This window comes from Cornus florida, unplaced genomic scaffold (genome assembly GCF_030987335.1).
Source record: "Cornus florida cultivar Cherokee Brave unplaced genomic scaffold, ASM3098733v1 CherokeeBrave_3.0.0_Hap2_Chr08, whole genome shotgun sequence".
Classification (NCBI taxonomy): Eukaryota; Viridiplantae; Streptophyta; class Magnoliopsida; order Cornales; family Cornaceae; genus Cornus; species Cornus florida.
In genome coordinates this window covers 9250687-9265130 of record NW_026775578.1, presented here as the reverse complement: position 1 = coordinate 9265130, position 14444 = coordinate 9250687, and the positions used below count along the sequence as shown (strand labels likewise).

The window sequence follows — 14444 nt, the reverse complement described above, 5'->3', positions numbered from 1 at the left end:
TTTGTGGCTTTCCTATCCCCCTGCCTAGGCTCCACTGAGTTGCCAAGACGAACATACACAAACCTGGGCCAATTTCTTGATTGCTAGGGACATCTCTTATGGATGTTCAAGAATGGGCTCTCCAAATAGTAAGTGTGGGGTAGAGTATTACAATCCCCCACAATTTGCTAGACAATTTGGTCTCACCCAACTCGTTCCACTTCCGCCTTTTCGATCTTTCAATACCTCTTTCTTGGAACGAGTAGTCTTCACCTCAAAAGAAACGGTGGATAGAGTATCCTCTTGGTTTAACCGTCTCTGTAATAAGTTCTCTTTGCAGCCATTTTTGGAAAATCTTGATACTTCTCCATCCTTTGACTACTAGTGGGGAAACCATATTGCAGAGGTTATGGTGGAGGATTCTCGTGCTATAACAAATAGGATTGCCTCCATTTTTATTAAACCCCAAGGAGCCTTGACCAAGCCATCAAAAGGGATCAGTGTGGCTAATCCTGGTTCTCCCAGCAGGACGAAAAAATCAAAGTCGTCCAAAGAAGGTACACACTCATACTTACATATATATAAATACCAAGTTTTATGCCTTAGATCATAAAAACATCTTTTCCTTTATGTAGCTGTTGCCTTCTATGACCCATTGGGAGTTTCTGATCATGAGGCGGAAATGTCTGAGGCTGACGAGGAAAACGTGGCGCCCCCCAAGAGGCCTAAGGTTTTCCTTATGAATTCTTCAACGCATAATCTCTTAGAACTTTAGCTTACTTATATGTACCACCTATATACCCTTTTTTTAACCTCAATGGTATTCCAGGTGATCAGGGCAGGGAAAGGAAAAAAACAGGTTACCTCAGTCAAGACCACCAACCCTTTACCTCTGATCGATGAAGAGGAGGAAGAAAATCCTTACCCCTTGATGCCATCGACTTTCTCAGTCGAGACAAATATCTCTACCAGCCGTGAGGTAACTAGGCTTTATTTTTTACTTCCAGTATCAATGTACCTTGCCGATTCTAAAGGCATCTTTATGGACAGGTTTCTTCACACTCGGCTAGGTCGTTGTCGAGAGATAGGATCAACACTTATGATGACATTGCGAATGCTGATCACCCTCGCACTAGTGGAGTCGAGTGTCAACAAGCCACCATTCAACCAAACACTGTCTTTCATCAATTTGATGGGGCTGAGGTGATTTTCAAGATGATCTTTCAGTACATCTCCCGTATATCTTTATCAAAGTTAAGCATTCAGAAACATTCTTCTCTTGCAGGTTGTCCCGGGCACACAACCAAGAGTTCCAAACCCTTACTCTGCACCAGCGTCTGCTCCCAGACGCACCTTTGGCCATGTGACTCGGCCCTCACCAGTTGGTGTGAGTATTTATGACTTATTCTCTCATTCAAGCCTTGACTTGTTTTACTAAATTCCTTTCATTCACGGGCTGACTCAAATTCTTAGTCCCAACCGCCCCTTCAAACTTATAGCACGATCGATGACTTTGATGCCTACTTTTCCGAGATAGCGGCTGGGTTTGATCTAGAACCCTTGATGAGCGAGCCAGTTGTTGTGCCTACATCTTCCAGTCGTCCGCCAGATATTGAGGGGGCAAAAAGATTACTAGTCGCCGTCGTGTCCCGAGACCTCTCTGAGATGCCAAGTTTGGCTGCTGATGTGACCGATGCCATGTCTGTCTTAATAGATCATTATGACTTAAGTCAAGAACAGATAAACCATCTTCAATCTGTCCAGAGTCGATTCCCGACTCTCATCTCTGATTTTCAGCTCTCCTCTCAAAAGGCTGGTGAGTTGTCGTCTACGATCCATAAAAAGCTACAGGAGCAAGAATCTTTGCTTCAACAAGAGAAAGACAATGTTTCCCATTTTCGGACCTTAAAATCAACTCATGTTAAGGAAAACCAGAGAGCAGCAGAGATCGAACGGGAGATAGAACGTCTCAAGATGGAATTGACTGGAACTACCCAATCAAGAGAAGGACTCACTGTTCAGATGAAGGAGATTTATCAAAAGAATGTGGAAATTGATCAGCAGAGAAAATCGGTCTCAAAAGAAATTCCTCGACTGAGGACTGAGAAGGCCAAAGAGGATGAAAAAGTAGCCATGTCTAAGAAAGAGTGGGATGAGCTCAGGAGTCATTTTGTTTATCTACAAAGAAATTGATAGGTAATGACTCTTATAAACTTTTGTACTCAATGAAAACAATGAATGAAATGCACGTCTCTATGGCTTCTGGTTATTTAACCATCTTTGGTTTTATTCTCCATTGTCTCCCATATTGTAGGATAATAAGTTTTTAAGTATCGGCCATTAATCGGCCGAAGGTGTATTTCCCCGTCAAGATCTTGCAAATGATATGCGCCTTCTTTTAAGACTTTGTAAACCATAAATGGACCTTCCCAATTTGGTGACCATTTTCCATATTTTCGATCATTCACACCCATTGGGAGGACAGTCTTCCAAACCAAGTCACCTTCACCGAAGATTTTGGCCCTAACACACTTGTTATATGCCCTTGCTACTCGCCTTTTCTGAACTTGTATGTGGTCAAGAGCCCTTAACCTTACTTCGTCTAGGTCCTCCAATTCGATCAACATAGACTCATTATATTCAGCAGGGGTCAAATTGTTTTGCAATGCGAATCTCATTGACCGCACAGTCACTTCCATAGGCAAAACTGCAGCATGACCATAGGTGAGCATGAATGGAGTCACGCCTGTGCTTGATCGTTGAGAAGTCCTATATGCCCAAAGTGTTTCTGATAATTGTTCATGCCACACCATAGGGTTATCTTCCACCATTTTTTCAATGATGCCTTTTAGCATCTTATTAGACGACTCGGCTTGACCATTTCCTTGTGCAAAGTGAGGGGTTGAGTTTAGGAGCTTGATCCTGTACTCTGCTGCAAATGCCTGCACTTCTTTGGCAACAAGGGCTGAACCTCGATCAGTTGTGATTGATTCTGGGATCCCAAATCTATGAATAATATGTTATTTGATAAACCGAATCGCATCTTCTTGGTGCACTGACTTCATGGGCACCGCTTCGACCCACTTGGTAAAGTAATCAGTTGCCACAATGATAAAATAATGTTTTAGAAGAAGGTGGATAAACTTTCCCTATCAAATCCATAGCCCAGCCTCTAAAAGGCCATGGTTTTATGATTGGTTGTAATTCAATCGCCGGGGCTCTATGGATTGGCCCATGCCTTTGACATGCTTGACATCCTTTGGCGAATGTGATACAATCTTTAAGCATCCCGGGCCAGTAATAAGCGTAACTTCTAATCAGCCACTTCATTTTTATTCCAGCTTGGTAAGCACCACATATCCCTTCATGGGTCTCTCCCATTACTTTCATGGCTTCTTTCTTACTGACACACCTTAAGAGTAGGTCATCTTTGATGCTTTTCCTGAATAGGTCTCCATCAATCATCATAAACTTAAGAGCTTTGATCTTTAGCTTCCTGTCAGCCTTAGGGTCTGGATTTTTGAGAAAATTAATGATTGGTGTTCTCCAATCATTCTCATCTATATCCTCCTCCACCTCGATTGTAAAGACCTCTGCCAACAATTCTTCCCTCACCTTGACTGAAGGTAATGATCTTCTCTTTATTCTGATCAAATTCTCCATTATTCCTTCTGGTACCCTAACGCCAGATGCTATTTGAGCCAAATCATTGGCCTCTTTATTATGTGATCTATAAACATGCTTGACCTTTACATCTACAAATTCTTGTAGTAATTGCATGGCTATAGAGTGAAATGGTTTGAGGTGCCAACTTTGGCACCTGAAATTGCTGGACAACTGACCGATCACTAGACTTGAATCACCTATGATTTCAACGGTCTGTGCCCCCATCTCTAAGAGTATTTCAAGACCAATAATCAGAGCTTCATATTCTGCTTGATTGTTAGAACATTTGAAATCTAGAAAGAAAGAATATGCTGTTTTCCTGCCATTTGGTGCAATTATTACAACTCCAGCTCCCCCGAAATCATTTGCGCTTGATCCGTCAAAGATTAGAGTCCAAGGAGTTAGTTGAATAGCACATAACTCCATTGCATCATAGACTCCCGAATCAACATCCAAGCATGGATGGTCAGCTAGGAAATCAGCAAGTGATTGGCCCTTTACAGCCCTTTGAGGCACATATTGGAAACTGAATTCCATAAAGGCCAAAGACCACTTGCCTATTCGTCCAGAAATTATTGGACCAGAAAACATATACTTAATTAAGTCAGTGGCACAAATCACATAAACTAAAACAGGTAGCATATATATTCTCAATTTGTGAGCAGCAAAATACAAAGCAAGACACATTTTTTCGATTGGCGTATATCGACGCTCAACCGGTGTCAAAATACGGCTAAGGTAATACACTGCCTGTTCTTTCCCTACTTCATTATCTTAGGCTAACAAACTTCCGATTGACTCATCCGCGGCTGAAATATATAACTTCAGCGGCTGTTTCTTCCTAGGTGGCATGAGGACAAGAGGGTTAGCAAGATATTCCTTGATTGATTCGAACACATGTTGGTGATGTTTTTCCCATCGAAAGTCTTCCTCTGATTTGAGCTTTAAGAGCGGAGAAAAGGTATGGATCTTCCCAGCACGGTTTGAAATAAACCTTCCCAAGTATGTGATTTGACCAATCAGTCTTTGTAACTCCTTCTTGTTGTGAGGTGGTTGAGCTTCGATGATCGCCCTAGCTTTATTCTTGTCGACCTCAATACCCTTCCAATGCACCAAGAACCCTAGAAAGTTCCCTGCTGTCACTCCAAAGGCGCATTTAAGTGGGTTCATCTTAAAACCATGGGCTCTCATTCTCTCAAATGATCTCTTCAAGTCTGCCAGATGCTTCGCCTTTGTCGCTGATTTCACCACCACGTCGTCAATGTATACTGCTATAAATTTCCCAATTATGTTATGGAAGATTGCATTCATAGCTCGTTGATAAGTGGCTCCGGCATTCTTCAAACCAAAGGGCATCACCACCCATTCGAAAGTGCCTATGGCTCCGGACATCTAAATGCCGTTTTGTTAACATCATCCTCTGCTATAAATATCTGGTTGTATCCTGAGTGACCGTCCATAAATGACAGAATCTCATTCTTGGCGGCCGCATCAATCAATTGATCGGCCATGTGCATTGGATACTCATCTTTTGGAGTAGCTAAATTTAAATTCCTGAAGTCTACGCACACCTTAATCTTTCCATTCTTCTTAACCACGGGAACGATATTGGATAGCCAATCGCAATACCTTGTGGTCTGGATGAATCCTGCTTTGAGCAACCTCTCAATTTCCTCCTTCACTTTCATAGTCACTTCTGTTGACATACGTCTAGGCGCTTGCTTGAACGGTCTAAAACCTTCTTTTATAGGTAATCGATGCTCTTCTAGTTGCCTTGGTAATCTCGGCATCTCAGTGTAATTCCAAGCAAAACAATCCTTATATTCTCTAAGCAACAAGATCAGTTCAGCTTTAAAGTCAGGTTCTAGAAGATCACTTATGTAGGTTGGCCGAGGCTATTCTTCTGCTCCCAAATTGATCTCCAACAAGGGATCCTGAACATCGGCCTTCAGATCCTCTAGCTTGGCTAGAGCTGCATCTAGTTCTTCTAACTGAATAACATCTCGACAATCCCCTGACTCATCTTCTTCTATGATTTCGGCCATATTGGCCGACATATCACTCCACAACATTGCCCGTCTTTCGGTGAGATATGCTCTCAGCCGTGCCATGCTAGCTTTAAATGCTAGCATTTTCTCATTCTCCTTTTGGGCTTGGTCCATTAACAAACTGTTGTTCATCAACTTCAACTATCAGCATTGGCTCGCAGATAACACTTGGCCTCGATAGTTCCTTGAATAAATCGGATAAGTCCCCGTCTGTCAGATTTTTCCTTATCGTCGCCTTCTCAGGCTTGCCATTCTTGTCACAACCAATGAGCCTCATAGGACCCATTTCATCCTCATATAAAACTGCATCAGCCACATGGACCCGAGCTTCGAAAGGCTTATTGTCTCCCCATATGACTTGGATTTCATCCCCATCCCAGAAAATCATAAACTGGTGGAGGGTAGAAAGGATGCAGAAATGTGGGTGTAACCAATCACGCCCAATCAAAGCGTTGTAAGCCGCCCCTGCGTCAACCACGAAGAATGCAGTCATGGTCTTACATTTTCCAACTGTCATTTCCAAGGTGACCACCCCTCTGGTCCTGGCTCTGCCCCCAGTGAAATTACTGACTGTCAAGTCAGTGGGAATCAAGTCATCTTCCGTTTTTTACAGCAACCTCATGGTGTTCATCGGAAAGATATTAACCGCAGATCCATTATCTATCAGTGCCCGAGACACTGGCATCCCTTCTAGGAACACTCTGATATAGAGTGGTTTCAAGTGTTGAGACATTGCCGCAGAAGGCTTCTCAAAAATCACCCTAGTCGCCTGATCTCTCCCAATAATCACTGACTTATCATCTCGTGGTTTAGCTCTTATCACAGCGACTTTCTGTTTCTTATCTTTAGTGATCGACTCAGATGGGTTCTCAATAATCTCCGGAACATCCTGACCTTCATCATCGATCACCTCGACGTCTCCTTCCATGGCGGAGGGTTGATCAGGCTTAGCCTAAAAAATATGAGGCAAGGTAAGAACCATATTGCAATTCACAATTCCTTCAAATTAACCAAATTTGATACCCTTTGAACCATCATCCTGGTCATTCAGGTCGAGTTCATCATCACCAAATCCTGCTTCATCTTCAGCTTCTTTCATGAAGGAAGACGCACATTTCTCTTCAGTGCATCCATTTCCGTCTACACTATCTTCCTTGGATTTTCCTTTCGAATCACTTTTTGAATCTTGCTTGATAGGTTCTCTCCTAAGCAAAGTCACCTTCTCTGGCTGTGGAGCTGAATATTGCTCTTCCATTCTCTTTAACTCAGTTTTCATCCGCTGCCACCGTCTTACTTGAGTGTGAGTCATGAATGCTGGCAGGATATCCTTGACCCTAGAGAACTTTGGATGACTCACCCTTGACCATCGACCATCGTCAGTGACTGGTGGCTTGACCATCATTTGCCTATGGTTTGGGTGGTTAACTGATGTCTCAACCTGGCGAGCCACATTTGAGTTATACTCCCTAGGCTTCCAGACAGCATGAGTAAGATTCCTTGACTGATTGTTGGAGTTCACTTCTCGCATTCGCTTGTGATGCTCATTGGTATTAGACCTTCTATCAGGCCATGTTAATCGACTTGTCACAGACACCCTAGACGAGGGTGACCTAGGTCTGTTTTCATGACGTGAACTTCCAGGACGTCCCCGAGTGTCGCTGTGGAACCTCTCTCGGTCCCTTCCAATGTCTGTCTTGCATTTAGGGCATAATCCTTGCTTGATCAGCGCCAGTTGAGCCTCTCGCAACTCCTTTTCTAAGTCATCCTTAGACCTTGGAGTTTCCTTAACCATTGGCTTCTTTCCTTCAGCCTTGCTTTCTCTGTTAGCTGAAGTATCCTCAAAATCAATTCTTCTCCGTGGCCTGCTGGCCATTGAGATTTCGACCATGTTACTGCTGACCAAGGCTGGGAATGGATCGCTGTCAACGCTCATCACCTCTTTCTTCTTCTCTAGGAACTTCCATGCCCCCTTCTCGATCTGTGCCTGAATCACATTACGAAAGACAACAAAATTATTAGTTGCGTGATTCCAGGAGTTATGATATTTGCAATACTCTCGACCCTTGATTTCGTCAACTGAAGGTATTTTATGTACCCCAGTGACTTTGATAATTTTATCAGACAACAGATGGTCAAAGATTTGCTCTGCTTTACTTATATCGAAAGCATATTGTTTGCCAGCCTCAAAGATATTCCTTTTGGCTGAAGATGATGAGGGTTGAACACCGCTAACAGTCTCTAAGAGCTTAGCTAAAGCTTTACATACATATGATTTTTTTGAAATAATTTCAACAGCATCGACCTCTAGGTCATCGTATAATGTATCAACCATGTGTATTTCATAATTAGGGTCCTTATAATAGGTCCCCCGAGAGGAGTTTTTCCTCTCGTAAGATTTTTTCATACTTGGTAACCCTATCGGCTAATTGGAATAAATCTTCAAAATGAGTACCCTCGAACTTCTTTCGTAATTCAAAGTCTAAACCGCTAAGGGCCAAGTTGACAAACTCTTCTTCAGGCAAAGTAAGTTGGCACTTATTTCGTGCCTTCTTAAACCTAGCCAAAAATGTCTCAACATCCTCATTTGGCAACTGATGGATCCTAGATAGGTCGGACATAGAGACTTCTGGTTCTGTCCTATAGAACTGATCATGGAACACATCCTGCATCTGTTGCCAAGTGTGGATGGAATTTGGTGGCAAGTTTAGATACCACTTGAAGGCAGTCTCAGTGAGGGTGTTAGAGAATAGCTTCATTTTATACCAATCGTTGTTATTGAGTGGCCCACATTTTAATGTGAAATGGCCAATGTGCTCAAGAGTCGATTGGTTGCCTTCTCCTGAGAAGGTTACAAAGTTTGGCACCCGAAAATTTTGGGGAAGATCCATCCGATCTATCCAGTCAGGAAATGGGTGCCTAAAAGTAGGTCGAGTAGCCCTTTTTAAAGCTGGTCCATACTGTTCTTGTATGACCTCAGCCAATTGCTCCCTAGTCATGACCATATGTGGGACTTGGTTCTGAAAAGGAACATTGGGCCAAGGGTTATGTCCCTTTTGCCCCCCTGGGTTCGCAGGCTGAGGTGGCAAGACTTGAGGTTAAAAATGAGGAGGTCGACCATTAGGTTGGTCATGATTCCTCCATCTTGGTTGTTGGTGACCATTCACTCCTTGCTCTACTGGATGGACTTGTGGTGGAATTGGAGCTACTGGTCGAGGACCATTAACCATGGGATGTGGCTGGGTACCTCTTTTTGGTTGACCAACTTGTTGAGGATGAAACTGGTCCACGGGCCTATCATTTTGGTTTTCTAACCTAGGCGGCTGAGCAATAACCTGCCTATCAATACGAGTCACTAAGGCATTAATCACCTCATTCAGCTGTTGGAGCTGAGTATTAGTCATGTGGGATGAAGCCACCAATGGCTCCATATTTTTGTTGATTTCCCAAGCGACTTGGCGTTGGGAAGCCTCCACTCTACTTTCAAATCGTGTCACCATATTGCTGACACTTTTGGCCGCCATTTGGTGGTTGGCCTGATGTTCCTCTTCATGCTCAGACCCGGAATCTTGCATGATGGGAGCAAGCTGATTTTCTTTCTGATCTTCCCTTTGAGGGTTAGCTTGTCCAGCTGAAGTCTGAGTCTGTGACCTAGTCTCGACAACCATTCACGAAATAAAACACAAGTCCCACCGGCTGATTAGAAGGGTCCCACTGGCTGATTAGAAAAGTCCCACCGGGCGTGCCAAAGTTATTTGGCTCACAAAATGGTCTGAGGTCGCTAGTCAATGAATGGCTGACCTAGAATGCGGGCGTGCCAGAGTCCTGATGGACTCTAATATTTCTTGCCAAACTATTCCTATTGGGTCGGGTCACCGACCTAAGGTGATTCAGGCGAAAGTTGGAGAGTAGGAATGACCCTCTCCTTAAGGTTGCTATTGCCTTTAAGAAAGGACTCTAAACATTTAAAATGAATATCAATTAGAAGCAACTTAAACTGAACAATAAATATACCTGAATCTGCAAACCTTTCTTCACTGAACTTGGCTGATTACAATGATGAATGAATTGCAAACTCTTGATTGAAATGAAAACTAAAGTATTGAATGCTAAAAGATAAACTAAGAATTAAACTGATAGTGCTAAACTGAACTTGCTGAAATAAAAGCTAAGTACTAAACTGAACTTGATGAAATAAAAGCTAAGTGCTAAATGATATGAATGCTAAAGGTTGAACTTTAGAAATGGTCTTGGACCCCCTCCTTGTGAAGCTTGAATGGGTATTTATAGAGGCTTCCACCTGGTTTTGTCCCTTTCAACCGTTTTTCTAGAAATTGATTAGTTGTAAGCTGAAAGTGACTCTTCCTAACCACCTTACTGAGCTGGTCAGGTTAACTGACTTGCACATCCCTCTATAGGAAGACACAAGTATGTCTGACATAGTATTTTTGACTAAGTGGTGCCTTGTCTTTCATGCTTGATGATTTTGGTCTTCAAGCCATTTTCAGCTCTCTACACCTGTCATGTCTGGCTTGATTTGTACATTAGCCTGGAGGCATCTGATTACTGACAATTCTGACTCTCCTCATCAGATGTAGGTGAGAACCTTCCAATTGTAGTTCTGAACTTCTGATATTATCAAGTTGTCCTTTTCTATTTTAAGCTCTTTTCACGTTTCCAGACCTGACTTGTTGGGTTCTTAAATCATTGGGATTCCAACCGATCTTCATTTGAATTACCCCAAAGATTCTTCAAGTGATTATGACCCGAGACCCCTGATCATGACCATATTTGGTCATGAGTCTTGATCATGGCCATAGTGACTAAAAATCTTGGTTAAGATTCATGATCATGACCATTATGACCGAGAGCCTTATGATCATTGTGACTGAGAGAAATAACAGTCGAGACTTTTGATCATGGCTGGTTATGAGCCTTTGGAAAGATTTTGGATCGTGACCATTATGACTGAGAGTCTCATAACCATAGTGACTGAGAAGATTTTGACTGAAAACTCATGATCATGACCATTGAGACTGAAAGTCATAACCATAGTGACTGAGAATGTTTTGGCCTAAAACTCATGATCATGAAGACTGTGAGGATTTTCGCCTAAGTTCATGACCATAGTGACTGAGACTCTCATGACCATAGTGACTGAAAAGATTTTGGCCTAAGTTCATGATCATGAAAACTGAGAGGATTTTGGCCGAGACTCATGATCACGAGACTGAGAGAAAAATGGCCTAAGACTCATGTTCATGAAGACTGAGAGGATTTTCGCGTAAGTTCATGACCATAGTGACTGAGACTCTCATGACCATAGTGGCTGAGAGGATTTTGGCCTAAACTCATGATCATGAAGACTGAGAGGATTTTCGCCTAAGACTCATGATCATGAAGACTGAGACTCTCATGACCATAGTGACTGAGAAGATTTTGGCCTAAACTCATGATCATGATGACTGTGACCGAGAGTCTCAATCATGGCCGGTTATGAGCTCGGAACCTCATATCACTTTTAATGGCTTAAGAATTCCACTGTTCTTCCTTCTCAGCCTTAAATCGGATCACTATGATTAATCTTTGGCCCTGATGGTCATAGGTTGATCCAAAGTTCAAACTTCATGGTTTCTGACCATGTGGCACAATTGCTTAGAATTATATTTTAGGTGTTAACACTTAGAGCACATAAGACCCATATGCAGCAACCAAGTCCGACGTGAAACTCCTAGCATACAAGTCCCAACTGCAGCGACCAAAATTCTGAGAGCTTCGGAACAACAATCGAATCGAACGGATTCCTAACTGATGCACTATCTCTGGTGAACAGACACCAAGTTGGCATTCATCGGTCCATGCAAACTCCATGAACACCGACGATATGAACTAAGCATCAACACAACAACCCAGTTGCAGAGACCCATTCAGTTCCGATGAAGCTCCAAAACGTACACTCAATTCCGGTGAACAAACAGAACCCCACGGTTTGCATATAACTCTGTGACGATGAAAAATCCGGCGAGTTCCACGTTATGTGCGTAACTTCGGTGATAAACCAGTAAGCCCCGGTGAACCCGGCGAGAGCTCTTTACTTCGATGTCCATGAAAACTAGTGGGAGCTCTGAGCTTAACATCCATGAACATCGAAATGAGCTCCAAATATCCTTCATGCATGTCTTTAGTCCGGTGAAGTTCATAGTATAAATTTTCGCAACTAAAAGCACACTAAAGTTTCAACCGGAGTCTAAACAGCTCCGATGATAATAGTTCTGGCGAGCCTCGCCATCTGCATGCGACACCGACCAAAATAATCCTCGACTAGTAATCGAACAAGAGAGCGTCAAGAACACATTTCAGTTATCTGAAACATGTTGATGAAGAACGTCATTGTAGCAATAACTAAAAGATCACTGAAAAGCGTTGCCTTTATGAATGGTTATAACTTGTAACTGATGGATCGATGAAACTCAACTTCTCGCCCCGCGGTAGCTTATTGGTTATGTCACCGTTAAAAGCTTCATGCACGAACTTGGAGATCTAGCTTGCGGTTTATGCCACCCGGTGATAGCGCATGTAAGAGCTTGGAGCTCGTTTGATCATAACTGTAGTTTAGTCGGAGCTGAAGGATGTCATGTAAGTGGGTCTGTTCGTTGAAGCTCTGTTCTTCGCCAGAAATGGATGAACACGGTTGTGTCGTGAACTCTATGCTTGTTCCAACTTGCCGGACCGGTCCTTACTGTTTTTGTCGGTGAGAAATCTTTATGGATTCTTTGTCTTCGTTCAGCTCAAACTCTCTAAAGCTTTTTGATTGCCTATTTGGTCGCTGTAGTTGGGCCTCAGTTGAATCACCTTGTTGAACATATAAGAGTTGAAGCCTTCTTGTTTCAGCATAGGTTATCGGGACAGTATGATCCATGGTCACGATACAAGCTTAAAGTGATTAAAAGGGTAGTATGGTCAATAGGTGATTAAAAGGGCAGTATGGTTATATTTAAGTAAAATACTTTTCTCCTGTTAGTTTTAGACGGCTAATTAACGGAATGGGGTGATGTAATAGTTTTAAAAAAAAAATTAAGGAGATGTATGATAATTTATTTAGTTGAGGAGGGTTATATAACTATTTTTTAAAACAAGAGACAGGTTTTATGATTTTAACCCAAAATAAAAACAAACCTACCCTCAAGTATAGGAGTATTTCTATCACATAGATTCTATTACAGATAATTTTTTCAGAATTTTTTCCTCTATTAAAGAATTTTCTTAATGCTTCTAATAAAATTTGAGCTCCTTATGTTTTTGAAAATAGATGAGATAAACATTTTAAAATTAAACTATCTTTCTCATCTCAAATGAAATATTGGCTTCCCCATAAATAAAAATAATAATAATTACAATCTCACATACTTGCGCTTATTAGAGAGAGAGAGAGAGAGAGAGAGAGGTAGTTCACTTTCAACAGTTTCTTTTGAAAAAAGAAAAGAGAGAGAAAAAACTTTGGGAAAATTACATATAAATGGAGTCAAAGTTCCATATTTACTTAGAGGCTGAGTCAAAGTTCCATATTTCTCTAAAATGGATTGCTGAGGTGGCACATGGTTTTTTACTGTTTAGAAATTGTGATGCCTAAAATACCTTTCCGCGAAGGTACTACTTTTTCTTCGAAGGTACTACTTTTTTGAACTGAATGTACTACTTTTTGGCGTCCAGGTACCATGTTTTTTAAACACCCGCGAAGATACTACTTTTTCTCCAAAGGTACTACTTTTTTGAACTGAAGGTACTACTTTTTTGCACTGAAGGTACTACTTTTTTATTAGGGAAGGGCATTTTAGGCACCACAATTTTCTAAACAGTAAAAAACCATGTGCCACCTCAGCAATCCATTTTAGAGAAATATGGAACTTTGACTCAGTCTCTAAGTAAATATGGAACTTTGACTCCATTTATATGTAATTTTCCCAAAAACTTTTACCAATTTTTTTTATAAAGTAATTACCAATAAAACACCTACCTATCATTGGAGGTTATGTATCCGGACAAGACTAGCCTATTTAGAGTAAGCCATTCTCAATATATATCATATATATTCACACACACACACACACAAATATTTACATATGAGTAATAATACTTGTATAAATTTGTTAGAGTGAATTACTTAACCAAATATTTATAATTGGTTATTTATACATAATAGTGGATGGCCCATTTCTTTATTTATGCATAAATAGACCAATTAAAAGAAATAGGTCTGACAATTCATTTCAACAAATTACACAAATAAAGAAGTGAAACCCTCCACTAACATGTATTTGGCATAAATAACCAATCAAAGACATTCGGTTAGGTAATTTACTGCAACAAATCGGTACAAGTATCATTACTTTTTACATATATATATATATATATACATATACATACACGCAGACACACTATATTCCATATTTGATTTTGGGTATTTGCCAACCTTGGGAATCTGGGTTTTCAATTTTGTAGTATCTGTATATAGATGTATGTGTGCAATAAGTATATATACATACAAAAATAACACAAAAATCGAAGATAACAGAGTGTTGACGCACAAAAATGGCAGCCTGAGTGGCAGCCACTTTGGCATCCACGTAAATAAATGAAGAAGGTGACCAAGAGGACTAATTTATGGTCCAATAAACAAGTAACACGTGGCAGAAACTAATGCAGTCGACTGTTTCAAACCAGCCGAGAATTAGGTTATGTGTAAGTTGGTAATTA

At 41.3% G+C, this 14444-nt stretch overlaps 1 protein-coding gene across 1 annotated transcript; it reads right to left on the bottom strand.

The window, feature by feature from the left end:
* Nucleotides 1-2249: 2249 nt before the first annotated feature.
* On the bottom strand, nt 2250-4236 carry LOC132269687 (uncharacterized). The gene is made up of 2 exons (XM_059770943.1): nt 3084-4236; nt 2250-2971 (listed from the first exon to the last, which is right to left on the bottom strand). Exons 1-2 carry the CDS (start codon nt 4234-4236, stop codon nt 2250-2252), a joined length of 1875 nt encoding a protein of 624 aa, XP_059626926.1.
* Nucleotides 4237-14444: the final 10208 nt, after the last annotated feature.

Bases quoted from the DNA above. Each gene is read 5' to 3' on its own strand.
- LOC132269687 (XM_059770943.1), bottom strand. From the start codon at position 4,236: ATGTTTTCTGGTCCAATAATTTCTGGACGAATAGGCAAGTGGTCTTTG. The intron at 2,972-3,083 runs GCAACTGATTAC...TTGGGATCCCAG, and splicing joins AACATTATTTTATCATTGTG to AATCAATCACAACTGATCGA.